At 32.1% G+C, this 14,522-nt stretch overlaps 4 protein-coding genes across 4 annotated transcripts; 3 read left to right on the forward strand and 1 right to left on the reverse strand.

Moving 5' to 3' along the window:
• The first annotated feature begins 1,116 nt into the window (after nucleotides 1-1,116).
• LOC134837387 (uncharacterized) lies at nucleotides 1,117-1,797 on the forward strand. Its single transcript, XM_063852758.1, has one exon. It carries the CDS (start codon nucleotides 1,117-1,119, stop codon nucleotides 1,795-1,797), a length of 681 nt encoding a protein of 226 aa, XP_063708828.1.
• Nucleotides 1,798-2,913: 1,116 nt separating this feature from the next.
• On the forward strand, nucleotides 2,914-3,668 carry LOC134838531 (uncharacterized). The gene has a single exon (XM_063854076.1). The coding sequence runs from the start codon at nucleotides 2,950-2,952 to the stop codon at nucleotides 3,622-3,624; it is 675 nt and encodes a 224-aa protein (XP_063710146.1). The 5' UTR covers nucleotides 2,914-2,949; the 3' UTR covers nucleotides 3,625-3,668.
• A 244-nt stretch (nucleotides 3,669-3,912) lies between these two features.
• LOC134837389 (uncharacterized) lies at nucleotides 3,913-7,840 on the reverse strand. Its single transcript, XM_063852759.1, has 2 exons — nucleotides 7,810-7,840; nucleotides 3,913-4,523 (listed from the first exon to the last, which is right to left on the reverse strand). Exons 1-2 carry the CDS (start codon nucleotides 7,838-7,840, stop codon nucleotides 3,913-3,915), a joined length of 642 nt encoding a protein of 213 aa, XP_063708829.1.
• Nucleotides 7,841-11,531: 3,691 nt separating this feature from the next.
• On the forward strand, nucleotides 11,532-13,621 carry LOC134826900 (uncharacterized). The gene is made up of 4 exons (XM_063839408.1): nucleotides 11,532-11,679; nucleotides 11,981-12,871; nucleotides 12,929-13,041; nucleotides 13,107-13,621. The coding sequence occupies exons 1-4, from the start codon at nucleotides 11,592-11,594 to the stop codon at nucleotides 13,410-13,412; spliced, it is 1,398 nt and encodes a 465-aa protein (XP_063695478.1). The 5' UTR covers nucleotides 11,532-11,591; the 3' UTR covers nucleotides 13,413-13,621.
• Nucleotides 13,622-14,522: the final 901 nt, after the last annotated feature.

Below are 14,522 nucleotides of genomic sequence, written 5' to 3' on the forward strand. Positions count from 1 at the left end.
GCGAACCACGTGTCGACCGAGCAACATTGAAAACTTTTTTATTTTTTACAAAAAACTTCATAAATGTCTAAAGGGAAATTTTCTCTCATTTTTTTTTTGAGCGAAAAATAAACAGAGCGAATGCATGGAATAATAATTATGTAATAATAATGCGGAGAGGCGCCAGGCATGCATTTTAAGTGATAATGGGGAAGATGTGAAAGAAAGAAAGCCCTTCAAAACATCATTGCTGCAAAAGACAACTTTCATTATTTTTTAAAAAAGAGGACGGAACGGGAGACAAGAACTCGAACAATCTCATTACAATAAAAATCAGCAAAGTGCATTTACATTTTTCATCAAGTCTCGGCATTTTATTATTCAGAGGATATTAACATCAAGATGTTATTGCAATCAATTTGCAAGCGACTTTTGAATTAGAAAAAATTGCAATTTCAGAATCATTGCTTTATCTTATAAAAACAGGGCTGTAAAAACTTTTGACTTAAACTTAAGCTTATAAAACTTAAACTTAAGGTTGTTTTACTTTTTATTTTTTTTTTTAATTTCAGTAAATTTAGTTAAGTTAAGTTGACTTAATAAAATTTTCCAGTCTAAATTTAAATTTAAATAAATTTACAATATTCTGTAGAAAAAACAAAAACTATTTAAATTATTCAGGCCCCAAAAGACTTTTGACTTACAAAAAACTTAAGTAATAACGACTTCAATATGACTTAATTTAAAATATTTTTAAAAAAAAAAAGTCAAATAAGTCCAAAAATTTTTTTTATACTTCAAGTTAAAAACCAAATAACTTTTAAACAAATTTATTTAATATGTGAAAAGCTTTTAAGTTATTTTTCGTCTCTGGAATTATTCTTAAACTAAACTTTTAAGCCTTTTAAGCTTAACTTTTAAGTCATTAGTTTTTGCAGCCCTGCTTAAAAAATTTTAACTAGTCAAAACAAGTCTTATCTTCAAAATCGATTGCAATCTCAGTCTGATTCGAATCTTGGACGATTTTTGTTTTGCCAAAAAAATTAATCATCGCCATATCTTTCTATATCGCGCCAAATAAATATCGCACTGCACCTTCATTCTTCTTCAGTACATTCTTAGTCCTCAATTAGTACAATGTTCAAAGTAATTCTTTGCCTTACGACTGTCGTTGCCCTCGTCCATTCCCATGGAATGTTGATGGATCCCGTTAACCGTGCGTCTCGTTGGCGTTACGATTCCTCAGCTCCCATCAACTACGACGATTCCGAGCTATGGTGCGGCGGTCTTACAGTTCAGCACAACACCTATGGCGGCAAGTGTGGTATCTGTGGTGATACCTACGGAAATCCAAGACCCCGAAAACACGAACTCGGCGGCGGACCATTCGGCGAAGGAGTAATTGTGAAAACCTATCCTGCTGATTCCATTATCACAGTTACGGTAAAGGTGACCGTTAATCACATTGGTTACTTCTGGTTCGACTTGTGCAAGATGGATGGCAAGAATCGCGAAGAGGAAGAATGTTTCACGAAAGTTTTGACGGCAGCGGGTGAGGAAAAATGGTATGTGCCATCACGCGAGTCGAAAGATTATGAAGTTCAGTTGAAACTGCCTGATATTGAGTGTGAACATTGTGTCTTGCGATGGACTTATGTGGCTGGCAACAATTGGGGACAGTGTGAGGATGGAAGTCACGCACTTGGATGCGGACCACAAGAACATTTCCGTACGTGCAGCGATATCTCTATCAAAGGAGGCTTCATGTCTGAATTGGTGGATGAGATTCCGGAACAAGTTGAAGATAACAGCATTTAATTGACCTTTATCGATAAGAAAATGAAGATTTATTATATTAAATCACTTTCCATTCATTGTCAAGGAATGTCTTTTCATTAATGAATCACATTTTACACGCAGAAAAAACTGTTTAGTAAAAATTTCTAATTTGTACCAATTTTTTACTAAATGAAATTCGAAAATTTTCTTTGTAATTTTGAAATAAGTTTTTTAGCCTTTGTTGAGAAAAATCAATCAATTTAGTTTCATTTTAGTAGATAAAGTAATTTTCAAACTTTCTTGTTTTTTTTTCAGTTTTCATAAAAAAATCATGTTATTTTACTTCTTTGCAAACTAATATAGTTTGGTTCTTCGTTTGATAATTGAATGTTCATTTCTAAGGTTTGCAGTTAGGTTTAGTTGGTTGGTTTAAGGTTTGTTCTGCGAGACTGTTGTCTTTGTTATTTTCCTTCGTCGTAAAGGCCATAATCTTTTTGTCGCTTCTTCATTTGTCTTAGACGTGTTGCTTTCGGTACACCTTCTTTTGTGTATGGAAATTAGTGTGGACTGAAGCTTTTTTGTCACTGAATTTTTGTTTGGAGTGTCCCTCTTGTGTATTTGTTCTTAATAAGGTCAATTTTTATCACTCCGGAGACGGTCAATTTTTTCTCATGTTGGTCAAAAAATCATCGTATCGTATTCTACTTTCCTGTTGATTAGAATTTTCGTAGACATACCTGTATTTAATAGTTCAATTTTAAATTTTTATTTGAATTATTTTTTTGTAAGCGAAAGAGTTAAAATTGTTTTTAATTTTTTTTTGTTGTTTTTGATTTTTGAAGATTAAAAAATTTTTAAAGGGTAAAAAAAATTAAAAAAAAACTATATTTATTTTAAAAAATTACTATAAAATGTGATCTTCGTAAATGGGCCAAAAGATAAATTATATTAAGCTTAAAAATCGATTAAAAATTTAATCAAGTTTTTTTCTGCGTGTAAAAGGAACCCTTAAACTGAATTTACTAATCACTCAAGTTATCTTATCAAAAAGTATTAAGCGGCTAATTATTTTCGTAGTGCTTACTACCTTATCGCCGTCTGTAATGCAATATATAAATTGCCAATTTACAGAATAGGTTTAGTTTAGAAAAACAATTCTTTTAGCGAACATCTCTAAAAAAAATTTCAAAAATGCCAAAAATATTACTTTTTATCGCCTTTTCAACATTTTACATAACTTACGTAAATTCTCATGGAATGCTCATGGATCCCGTTAATCGCGCTTCTCGATGGCGTTTCAACGAGAGTGCTCCAAAAAATTACGACGATGCCGGTCTCTGGTGCGGTGGCTTCCAAATTCAACATCAAGTTCACGACGGAAAATGTGGAATGTGCGGCGATAGTTATGGCGCTGCAACTCCTCGAAAGCACGAACTTGGAGGTGTGTTCGGGGAAGGTGTCATTGTGAAAAAATACGAAGCAGATCAAGTGGTTACGGTAACTGTTAAAGTTACAGTCAATCATTTGGGACACTTTTACTTTGATTTATGCAATTTAGACGAAAGTGGCGTGGAAACGGAAGAATGTTTCACTGAACTTTTAACTGCCGATGGACACAGAAATTGGGTTGTTCCATCACCGCTAGCGAAAGATTATGAAGTCGCATTGAAGCTGCCAAAGGAAAGTTGTCGACATTGTGTCATGCGATGGACTTATGTGGCAGGAAATAATTGGGGAATATGCGAAGATGGTACAGGAGCTCTTGGATGTGGACCTCAGGAACATTTTCGAACGTGCTCTGATATCGAAATTGTTGAAAAATGGGACGATGAAATTCCCGAATCTTCTGAAACGAATGAAATTTAATCTAATTTACCATTAAATAGTCAATAAATATTAACAAAGATAACAAAAAAGCACATTTTTTATCACACAAAAAGCACTTGACCGACCATCGATCTCAATAAAGTGACCAATTACTGTACGGAAGTTGGTAGATAACAATTTTATTTGGTTAGAATGTTATCGATTCATTCAAAAATTAGTTTATCTCTGAACAATAATCTAATATTGCTTTGTTTATTTACTTAGAACTGTAGAAATTCGTGGAAAATTTCGGGCTTTTGTGTTGTAATTGATAACTTAATGGATATTTTAAATAATTTCAATGTCAGAACATGTTCGGAACGTTTCTTGAGCGCCACATCCCAACTTTCCCGTTCCATCGCCGCACCATCCCCAACTATTTCCCGTGGTATAAGTCCATCGCAAGACACAATGTTTGCAAGTAAGTCCCTCAGGCAACTGCAATTCGACGTCATAAACTCTTGCCGCGGTAGATGGCAACAAATACGTCTCTTTTCCATCAACAGTCTTCACAGGAACATTGAAGCAACTTTCTTCTTCCATTTTTTTGCCACTTGCTTTCAACGGGTCCATGTTGCATAAATCGAATTTAAAGTAACCCTTATGATTCGAGGTGATTCTCACACTTGCCGTTATTTGTGATCCGGATTTGTAGGAACGAACGACAACTCCATCGCCCCATCTTCCGCCAAGTTCATGAGCCCGAGGACGTCGATCCGAGTAACTATCGCCACAAATTCCGCATTTGCCGCCATTCAAGCCATGTTGGAGGGAATATCCGCCGCAATTGAGGCCATTGTCATTCCAATCTGGTGTCGCTCGACCATCGTAACGAAATCGGGAGGCACGATTCACTGGATCAATGAGCATGCCATGCCCTTGGACAAGGGTTAAGAGCCCTAAAATGACCGAAAGTGTTAAAAAAATTAATTTTTTATCCATGTAGTTATTTGGTTGGAAAAAAATCAACTGAAAAAATTAAGGCTTGACCTTCTTTTTATACGCGAAAATTTATTTTTTGTGTTCGATAGTGTCAAAGTAAAAAATTTGCGTAAAAATAAGTAAAAAGAACTCACGTTAATTCAAGTTATGACGCGGAATTCCAATTTTTTAGCGTTATCGTAGACAAATATTAATTTAAATGACTTTTTATGACTCAAATAAATTCGTGATTCGATGAAATGACAACAATATTTGTCAAAACAAACAAAACATACTCATAAAAGTTAAATTAGATCATAATTAATTGCAAAGGGCAACGTTACCCAGCAACAACAACAATTATTTTATTTTTTTGCTAAATTAATTAGAGTTTGATTCTCCGAGAGTGTCAATTAAGGAAAGTTTTTCTCCTTCCCCCGGAATCTCTCAGCAAAATCATTTTAACTAAATTAAATATAAAAATCTACCTTTCCGCCTGCAAATTTTTTTCACACGGAAAACAAACGAAGAGATGTTTAAATATTTATTTCCAACTTTGCGGAATTGTCCCGTAAAAATAAATGTAAAATAAAATAAAAGAAACGGCAAGAAATTGAATTGAATTCCAAATAATATACAAAGAACGAAGCACAAGAAAAAAATAAGGGAAGAAGATAAAAGTTTGTTCTAACTATTTCCACTCGAAGCGCACAAACACACACACTGCACAACAACATCTTGCATTTCTCGAGATAAAAATTTCGAGCAAATATAAAAGTGAATTATTTAAAATTATTTTGCACCGTCTACTTACCGTTGCTCCTTTTTCTCTGTTGCTCGCCTTTGCAAATAAAAAAAAACTTCTTTGGTTGCGCGCTGTATTTTTTTCTTTCTTTCTTTATTGTAACCATATTTTGTAAATTGCACCCGGAAAATGTACTGTTCTGTCTTACAGCACATTGTACTTGGCTAAGGAGAAATATTTCGAAAAAAAAAATGTTGGGAAAACTTTTTTATCGTAATTTTTCAAGTAAGTTGTCGTATTTTGTTGTGTTATTTGAACATAGTTTGAGAAAAAAGCGCAGTTTCTAACTTTATTTACCTGAACTTTTTTCTTCTACGGCAATTTATTAGGTTGAGAATATGTAAAAAGGGATTTTTTTAGTGTGAAAAATATTGAGAGTGGAAATATGAATAAATAAGTTTATCAATTTTTGTAAGTTTTTGAAAGATTTTAGGTGTTTCTTTGTAAAACGTGACTTTTTTGGACAAATTTTCTGTTATGAAAATAAAATTAGCCATTAATAAAATAATTTATTTTAGATTCAATAGAAAATTAAGTAGATTTTTTTTTTTACTTAAGATTTGTTTTTTTTAAGTCAAAAGATTTTTTTTAAATTTTTTTTTACAATTTTAAAATTTAATTTTTTTTGAAAAAATTTATTAAATAAATTTGAAATACACTACTCCCTCTCTTATATCAACCTCTCATATATCAACCCTCTCATATATCAATTTTTTTTCGGGGCTGACAACCTCTTATATATCAATAAATGCTGTCAAAATTGATTTGAAATAATAAGCTTTTTATCAAAATTTAACGAGAAAATTGTTCTTTTTTAAAAGGGAATTTTTAAAAGACGTTCACCATAAAATAGTCAAAAAAGTCGACTTCAACCCTCCCTCTCATATATCAATTTTTCTCATATATCAACTAGGTCGTCCCCCAAAATGTTGATATCAGAGAGGGAGTAGTGTAATTAGCTTTTTATCAAAATTTTAAGTTTTTAGGGAAATTTTAATTCACGCCATAAAACAAGTTAAAAAAGTCAACGTAAACTTTTACTAAAAAGTTAAAAATTATTTTAAAAATTGATGTAAGTTTTGAGGAATAAAAAATCAATTCAAGAATTTTCAAATTAAATCAATTTTAATTTTTTGCTAAAGGTTAATTTCATCTAAAGTTATTTTATTCCTTTTAAAAGTTTTTAATTTTTAATTTGGATTTTTTTTAATAAAATTGTTTTTTTTTAAAAATCAATTTTACTCAATTTTTTTTGAATCAATTTTAAAGGCAGATTTGAACAAAATAAAATATTCTTAATTATTAATTTGAAATATTCTGTTTTTTTTTCAGAGAAGAAACAAATTTTAAAAAATTTAAAATTGTCTTATTTAAAAAAAAATCCTTGTAGCTGCAAGATTTTTGCGATATCTTGTAATCATTTCCCTAGACAGACTATTGTTCGCACTTCACTCAATTGCTTATTTTCATTTCATTCATTTTATATTCTCTCTATTGTTATTTTTTTTTCCTTCAGCCTATCACTTCATGATGTCTGATTCAGATTGATAAAAAATACAAGAAAACACTACTCACAAGGAAACACAAGAAAAACATCTTTTTCCAAAAGAAAAAAGGTGACAAAGGCGCATTTTCTTCAAATTTTTAAAATCTTATGAAAGAAAAACTAGGAAATTTAGACAAAAAACCGCTTGGAATGCCTTTCAAAACAGGAACAATGTGTTTATTAAGGCAAGCAAAATTAAATGACAATCGAGTCGAGATTATTTTTTGTTTTCCTTTTCAGACAAGAAAGGAAAAAAATCACGCCAATCTCGAAGAAAAAAAAAATAAATTGCAATCCTGTCGTTGTTATCACAACAAAAATTCACATCAGTTGACAAAAAAAAGAACAACAATCAACACTTCAGATAATTTTCGTTGATAAAAAATTGAGTTGAATAAAAAAAAAGGAAAAACAAAGTGGTAGAAAGTTCCAGGTAGAGAGAATTGGTTTCAATTTTTTTTCTTCGATGCGGATAAAAGATTTAACGCTGATTAATTCTCAATTGGATGCCCCAATTTTTGATATACGATCCCTTCAATATTTCCAGATAATTTGACACGAGCAACGAAAATGAGAGACAATTCAATCATTTTTTCTCGCACATTTACAACCTTTTTGCGGATGTACTTTTAGTTCAATTTCAATTCAACCGACAATTTGTTCTCCTTTTTTTTTTACGGGAAACCTTTTTAAAATATTTCTTCTAGAAACTAGAAAACAGTGTCATGAGATTGATTTCTGTGTTGATGTGTGAAGAGTAGAGGAAAAGTTGAGACAAAAGTTTGGGCCCACTGTGAAATTTTTGTCTCATACTCTCACACAGGTAGACGCAGACAATGTTTGTACAAACGAGAAATTGCTCTCATATTTTATTTATTGAAACATTATCCTTTTGCCTCATTGTGATACTTACCAGATAAAACCAAAAACCATATCAAGGGCATTATCCTAAAATGTGAACAAATTTTCTTCTTTCTTTTTCGTTTTTTTTTCGTACAAAAATTACACCCACCTTCCCTACGGATGGAAAATGAGTGAGATTGATTCTTTAAAGGACTATATTCAGCTTTTAAGTGAGTTTTATGATTCCTTCAGCTAAAAGGATAAGTTAACCTGATCTTTTAAGAGATCAATTTGATCCATTAATATGTCAATTTGATTCCTTCAAGAGTTAAACTGACCCCTTAAGTTAAAATCAAGGTCTTGAAAGAATCAAATTGACATATTAAGGAATCAATCTGATCGCATAAGATGTCAATTTGATTCATTTTTGACCTCAATTTGATCTTTAAAGAGGTCGGTTTGACCCTTGAAGCTGCAAAACTGGTATCACGAGCTTTAAATTGATCGCTTCAAGAGTCAAATTGACCTCTTCTGAGATCAAACTGACCTCTTCTGGGATCAAACTAAGCTTTCAAAGGAATCAAAGTGACATCTGAAGAAATTAATCTGATCCCTTAATTTGTCATTTTGATTCCTTCGATAGCTTAGTTTGATCCCATTAAAAGAGGTCAGTTTGACCCTTGAAACTATATGTAGAACTGGCATCTTAGGCTTTAGTTTCATCGCTTCGAGGGTCAAACTGACCTCTTTAACGTTCAAATTAGGGTCTTGAATGAATGAAATCGACTTCTGAAGGGATTAGATTGATTCCCTGAAAAGCAGAACTAACCTGAAGGAATCATAAAATTCACCTAAGGATTAAATCTGATCCTTCCAGGGATCAATTTCACCCGTTTTTTGCTCGTACGATACGTTTTGTACAACTTGGTGTGAAGTCTGTCTGCGTAGAAAAGTGCAAAAAAGGATAAAAACGATACGATGACAATATTGCACAACATTGGTTAAAAGCAAAAGGCACAAATTACACACAATATCTTAACAAAATTGGTTTAGATAGCACATAGATACACATTTTTACCATCTTTTCTACTTTTACTTTTAAAAATAGGTTCGTGCGGAGCATCGTCTTCTTCTATATGTCTCTTTTTTTTTAAAGCGCACCAAATAGATTGAATGACACGTGATGGCATGATGGTGTCATAAATGTGCGTAATATCCATCTCTTTCGCCTCCCCCCTTCCTTGCTCTGAAATGATGCCCGCTTGTTGCCTCAATTTGTATATATTTTTTGTTGTGTTTGTTTGGCAAACTATAAAAATAGATATCACCCCGAAATGTGTGACGAAAGGAGACGTAAAGTGAAAGTAATATCGAAAGTGAAAAAAAAACATCCTTGGGACGGCAAAAAAGAAAAGTAGACAAAAACTAACCACAAAACTTGTCACAGATTTAAAGACAATTTTTTTTCGTGTCGAGATGATTTTCAAACAGAATAAAAATGGATAAACAATTTGCCGAAAAATGTTTTTATTGACTTATCGAGTGGTTCGAGTGCCAAGAGTACTTTTTTCTGTGATTATTATTATTTTAACCAAATGCATTCCCCTCGTTTCGTCGGAAGGGAAACATCCAGATTTATCATTTAAAATCACATTATATTTTCTTTTTATTATTGGGATGCAAACAACAACAAAAAAAAAACGCATCAGACAAATAAATCTTAATTTAATGTCTACACGACCCCCTTCAACTTACATTTCTCTCTGCTACTTATTTATAACTATTGTAGAACTCGCAAAAAGGCAATAAAACTAATTTAATGTCGTCTCAATTATCATATCATTCGTGGATGGTGAATGCAAAACGTAACTCAATCAACTTTTTTTTTCAGGAGAAGAATAAACGGAATTTGATTTTATGTGCCGGCTGAAAAGTTTTCGTTCGACGATTTTCCCAAAAGTTTTTCGTCAAAGTTATCTAATAAGATTTTATGATTATTCATCACAGTCATTAATATTTGTGTGTCTCGCAGTGGATAAAAGAGTATGAATCATCGAGCAAGACATTTTCCTCCTCATAAATTTTCTTGTCTTTTATATCTTTCGAGATTTGAACAGATTTATGCGTTTTTGCAGCAATTATCGCTTTTGGAGGAGATTTTGGTGGTTTGTCCGAAGTTTTTTTTAGTACTTTATAAAATAGTATAATAATAATTATTTTTTTTAATGGTGAGGCTCAAATATATCAATTTTCACAAAATCAATTTTTTTGTTTATATATTTTTTTAAAATTAAAAATTCCAAAAATGCTTAAAATTTCAAATAAAAATTAATTAAATTAAAATAATTTAATTTTTTTTAATTAATAAAATTTAAATTAAAATAATTAATATTAAATATTAAAATAAAAAATAAAATCTTGCCAAAATATTTATTTTTATTATGAAATTTAAAAATTAATTTAATCTGTTAAAAACTTTTTTTTAAATTAAATTGATATTTTCCAATTTTTTGAAATAAATATTTTTTTTTAAATTAAAAATCTTAAAAGTTTCAAAAGTGCTTAAAATTTTAAATAAAAATTAATTAATTTAAAATAATTTATTTTTTTTTAATAATTAAATTTAAATTAAAATAATTAATATAAAATATTAAAATAATAAAATAAAAAATAAAATCTAGACAAAATATTTATTTTTATAATGAAATTTAAAAATTAATTTAATTAATTAAAAAATCTGTTGAAATATAAGTATATTTCTTAAAATTGATATTTTCTATTTTTTTTTAAAACATAAATGATAGAATTTTTTAAAGTTTCAAATAAATTTTCCGATTTTTTTAAATATTTTTTATTAGTTATGAATTTTAACTTTTCACAAAAAAATGCGCTCAAGTCTTATATTCCGTAAAAAATCTGTTTATAATTATTATTTGATGGCTTTTTATGAGTTTTCATTGTTTTCTTCCAAGCTTTTCATTGTCATCTTTGCCAACAATGAAATATAAAGAAAGACAAAGAGAAAACATAAACAAATAAATAAGTGTCGTAAATTTATTATTTTTTATATTTTCCGCACACTAATTTTATGTTCCAATTACGCTATCCTTGTTTATCGTAGACACGAGTCAATCATAAATAAAATTTCCCAGAAAAGAAGAAAAATCTTGTTTTGTTGGTGCTTGTTTCCCGTGTACGATAAAAAATTTTATTAGTTTTGTCAATCGCAATTTTCTTGGAAACTGAATGACTCAAGAATCGAGTTGATGTCTCGTCATGTTAATAACTTCCGCAGAAGACGCGATTTGCCTTTTTCGCATTTCACGAGTTTGGATACGAAGCCAAGAAACTCCTTAATAAAGGCAATAAAATTGGGAAGTACCCAATGCAATGCGAAAAACGTTTAAATGTCTAGACTCGATGGCAACTCACATGATAATTTAGTGACAATTTTAAGGGCTCAACATGGCATGACACTTTGCACTGTAATTGCTAAAAAATAAATTAAAATATGGAAACTTTTGTTTTTATTCCGAATGATTTAAATGGTGCCACTGCTGCTGCTGCTGCAAGAGTAATTTATTGAAAAAGTGAACTCCGGGTATTTATTCGTATGTGACAACATGCATGGTTTTTGTTTACTACAAAACGCCGATATTTGAAAAAAAAAACTCTCTTAAATAAATTTCCTCTCTCTTTCAGCGGATCTGAGATTAAACTTGACCTTTGACACGAAAACTGATAACGACTGCCTCAAAATGTAAACTCTCCTCAGTATTTCGTGGACTTTCATTCAAAGCAGATCAGAAAATATTTTTTTTGAACCATCAAAAGTTTTCGAAAATCATCAAAATGTGGTCTCAGACCCAATTATGGATACTTTTGATAACGACAATTGCAGGAATTTATGCAGAAAATACATTTGACAGTTGTGAAAAAGGTAAAAATCAGAAAAAAATCTATAAAAAATTATTCCATTCTCTCATTCAAGCGACTACAAAATGTGAAACGCCAGAGATTATATTGTTAAACTGACATCTCTTATCACTTGTTTGTTCGACTATTGCTATAAACAATAAATTGACGTCTGCGTTGTAAAGTGTAGAACGACGTTTGTTTCAATGAATCATAACGCATGGGGATTCTCATTTGTTCATAAAAAACAAAAATGCGCGAGAGATAACAAGTTTCGCTCTTATCAACAAAAACAAACAATAAATTCATTTTTGTTCTACTTTCAGCTGTGTTTTTGGATCATAATTTGCAACAATTACCGCCGATATGTTCTACAGATCGCACACAAAGTGATGACCCTGCTCTCAAAAAAGTCGCTGAAAACCGGTTATCCACGCAAATCTTCGGCATCATCGAACATTACAAACAAACAGATCCCGTTGGTCTTCCCGGCGTCCCGATACCCGACCCAATGCCCATTCCCGATATCAAAAGTTCCATTTCACTCGTGCATCTCAACATGAAGAACGTTCTTTCATATGGATTGTCCAAATTCCGCATCAAACACATCAAAACGGATTTGAAGCTGTTACAGGTGAAGGCAGGCGTGCAAATTGACGAACTTGTCTTGCGGGGAAACTACACAATGAGTACGCTTTTTAGTCGGTCCAGTGGTCCCTTTAAGATTCTCATCACCGACGTTTATGTGCAGGGTAATGCAACGTTAGCTGTCGAAATGGACGGGAAAATTCGCACGCAAGATATCAAGATGGACGTTAAGTTTGCCGATATGAACATGAATTTTGAGAATTTGGGGTTGATGGGGTCGGTGTTTCAAGGTATCGCAAATAGTGCGTCGAATATAATTTTTGATACGGTTAAGCCTCTGATGTTAAAGGAAGCGTACGAGAAAATTCGCAAGGAAATCGATACAAATTTGGAGAATGCAATTGCTGACAATACTTTCCCGAATTCCATTTCGCCACTTGACATGGCGATTGCCGAGGGACGGAAGAAAGTGCGGAACATGGGATACGATCCGTACAAAATTAAGGATTATAATCACACAATGGGAGTTTTTGGCGTGGAAATGAGCAACACTTGGGTTAGAGGAGTATCTTCCTTTTATCGAGAGGGAAATATTACTGTGGAAATTGAAAATAATGTCCTCATAATCGGTGAGAAATGAATTTCATTTAAAATCCTCTTAATTTCCCTAAAAAAATGTTAAACAGGAATGCAAGTGGGCACACAAGAAATAATGGGATCCACTCAATGGGAAGTCAACATTGGCAAAGGAATGGTAACTCGAGCAGGTCACGTCAAATTTACAGTGCAGCATTTCAAAGTAATTTTTTTCTGAATTCTGAATTAAATAACAAAACAACAAAAAAATAAAAACTCACCTTTAAGGTCTCTGTTGTCCTTCGTCAATCCCTGGATTTGCGAAATCGTGCCAAACTTGATGACTTACAGCTCGAACTGGGAAATATTCAAGTCAGATGTGATGGTGCCGGAACACTAGATTACGTGTTGGAGCTCGTTGTTAATATCCTACCGAATTTGCTGCGATACCAAATAATGGATGCCTTGGAAAATCCAATTAGAAGTCGCATTCAAGACGAAATGGATAAAATTGACGTAGAGAAAGTGCTAAAAGAGAAGGTGCTTGAGTACGAAAAGTTGGGTGTCAATATGAATTTTGACTTGCCATTTTAATTAGAAAACGGCAAAAACAAAATGCAGCAAAACATCGCTCACAATGCAGTTGTGACAAAATAATTGTCAAATGATTTCAAAACTCGAGACACAAACTTTAATATTGTGTGACATGTCAAAGATTCAATAAAGATTACCTTGTCCCCTTGTCCCAATTGGCACGTAAGCAAAAATTTTGTAATTCCATATAGCTTGCTTGCTAACCTCAAATATGTTTATCTAGAACATTTTAATGAAAATTGTTTTTCCTGTGTTGGGTGCCCTGCGGATTAAAATTGAGTGATATTAAGCAATTATTTTGGGAAAGGAGTCAATTTGACCTCATTTGGAGTTGATCATCTACAGCCCTAAAATAATCTCTCTTATTAGAGTTTTTTACCGCATTTCGAAAAAATGTGGTATTAAATTCGACTTTTTCAATTCCTTGAGAGGTTATCCTAATCCCTTGTGAGTTTAAAAAAAAGGATCAAAAAGCTCCCTAATTAGAGGGTTTATTTAAAACCTTTTGATCCTTCTTTTTAACCTCACAAGGGATTAGAATAACCTCTTAACTACGAATGTTAAGGCAATAATTCTCTAGGGTTGAAGATGATCACCTTCAAATTAGGTCATTTGAAAAAGAAGCGGATCAAAGGGCTCCCTAATAAAGGGGTTTCATATAAAACCTTTTGATCCTTCTTTTGAGCCTCACAAGGGATTAGGATAACCTCTCAATTACGGTTTTTAAGGCAATAACTCTTTAGGGCTGAAGATGATCAACTTCAAATGAGGTCATATTGACCCCTTTTCCGTAATAAGGGATTAAATTTACTTCTTTTCAATCCATAGGGTTTGTATATGGATGGATATAAGCAGCAAATAGCCCAAACACGTACTCGGTGACTTTCCATATAAATAAAATAATATTGAATTAATGGACCACTCGGACAAAACAACGACCGGCAACAACGGCACGGCATGCACGAAACGTAACACCAAAATTTAATTATAAATTAATTTGTGCACATCCATAATCGAAAATGAATTGATCCGGATATGGTAAATTAGGTGCTCATAATAATGAGAAAATCCATACGGGCCAGTACGAGGACCATTTATATTTATCGAGCG

This window comes from Culicoides brevitarsis, chromosome 1 (genome assembly GCF_036172545.1).
Source record: "Culicoides brevitarsis isolate CSIRO-B50_1 chromosome 1, AGI_CSIRO_Cbre_v1, whole genome shotgun sequence".
NCBI lineage: Eukaryota > Metazoa > Arthropoda > Insecta > Diptera > Ceratopogonidae > Culicoides > Culicoides brevitarsis.

What these genes read in the sequence shown, in the direction of transcription:
- LOC134837387 (XM_063852758.1), top strand. Translation starts at nt 1,117, where the DNA reads ATGTTCAAAGTAATTCTTTGCCTTACGACTGTCGTTGCCCTCGTCCAT.
- LOC134838531 (XM_063854076.1), top strand. Translation starts at nt 2,950, where the DNA reads ATGCCAAAAATATTACTTTTTATCGCCTTTTCAACATTTTACATAACT.
- LOC134837389 (XM_063852759.1), bottom strand. Translation starts at nt 7,840, where the DNA reads ATGCCCTTGATATGGTTTTTGGTTTTATCTG. An exon ending in ATGGTTTTTGGTTTTATCTG is followed by an intron (nt 4,524 to 7,809) that starts GTAAGTATCACA and finishes CGGTCATTTTAG; the next exon opens with GGCTCTTAACCCTTGTCCAA.
- LOC134826900 (XM_063839408.1), top strand. Translation starts at nt 11,592, where the DNA reads ATGTGGTCTCAGACCCAATTATGGATACTTTTGATAACGACAATTGCA. An exon ending in AAATAATGTCCTCATAATCG is followed by an intron (nt 12,872 to 12,928) that starts GTGAGAAATGAA and finishes AATGTTAAACAG; the next exon opens with GAATGCAAGTGGGCACACAA. An exon ending in TTACAGTGCAGCATTTCAAA is followed by an intron (nt 13,042 to 13,106) that starts GTAATTTTTTTC and finishes CTCACCTTTAAG; the next exon opens with GTCTCTGTTGTCCTTCGTCA.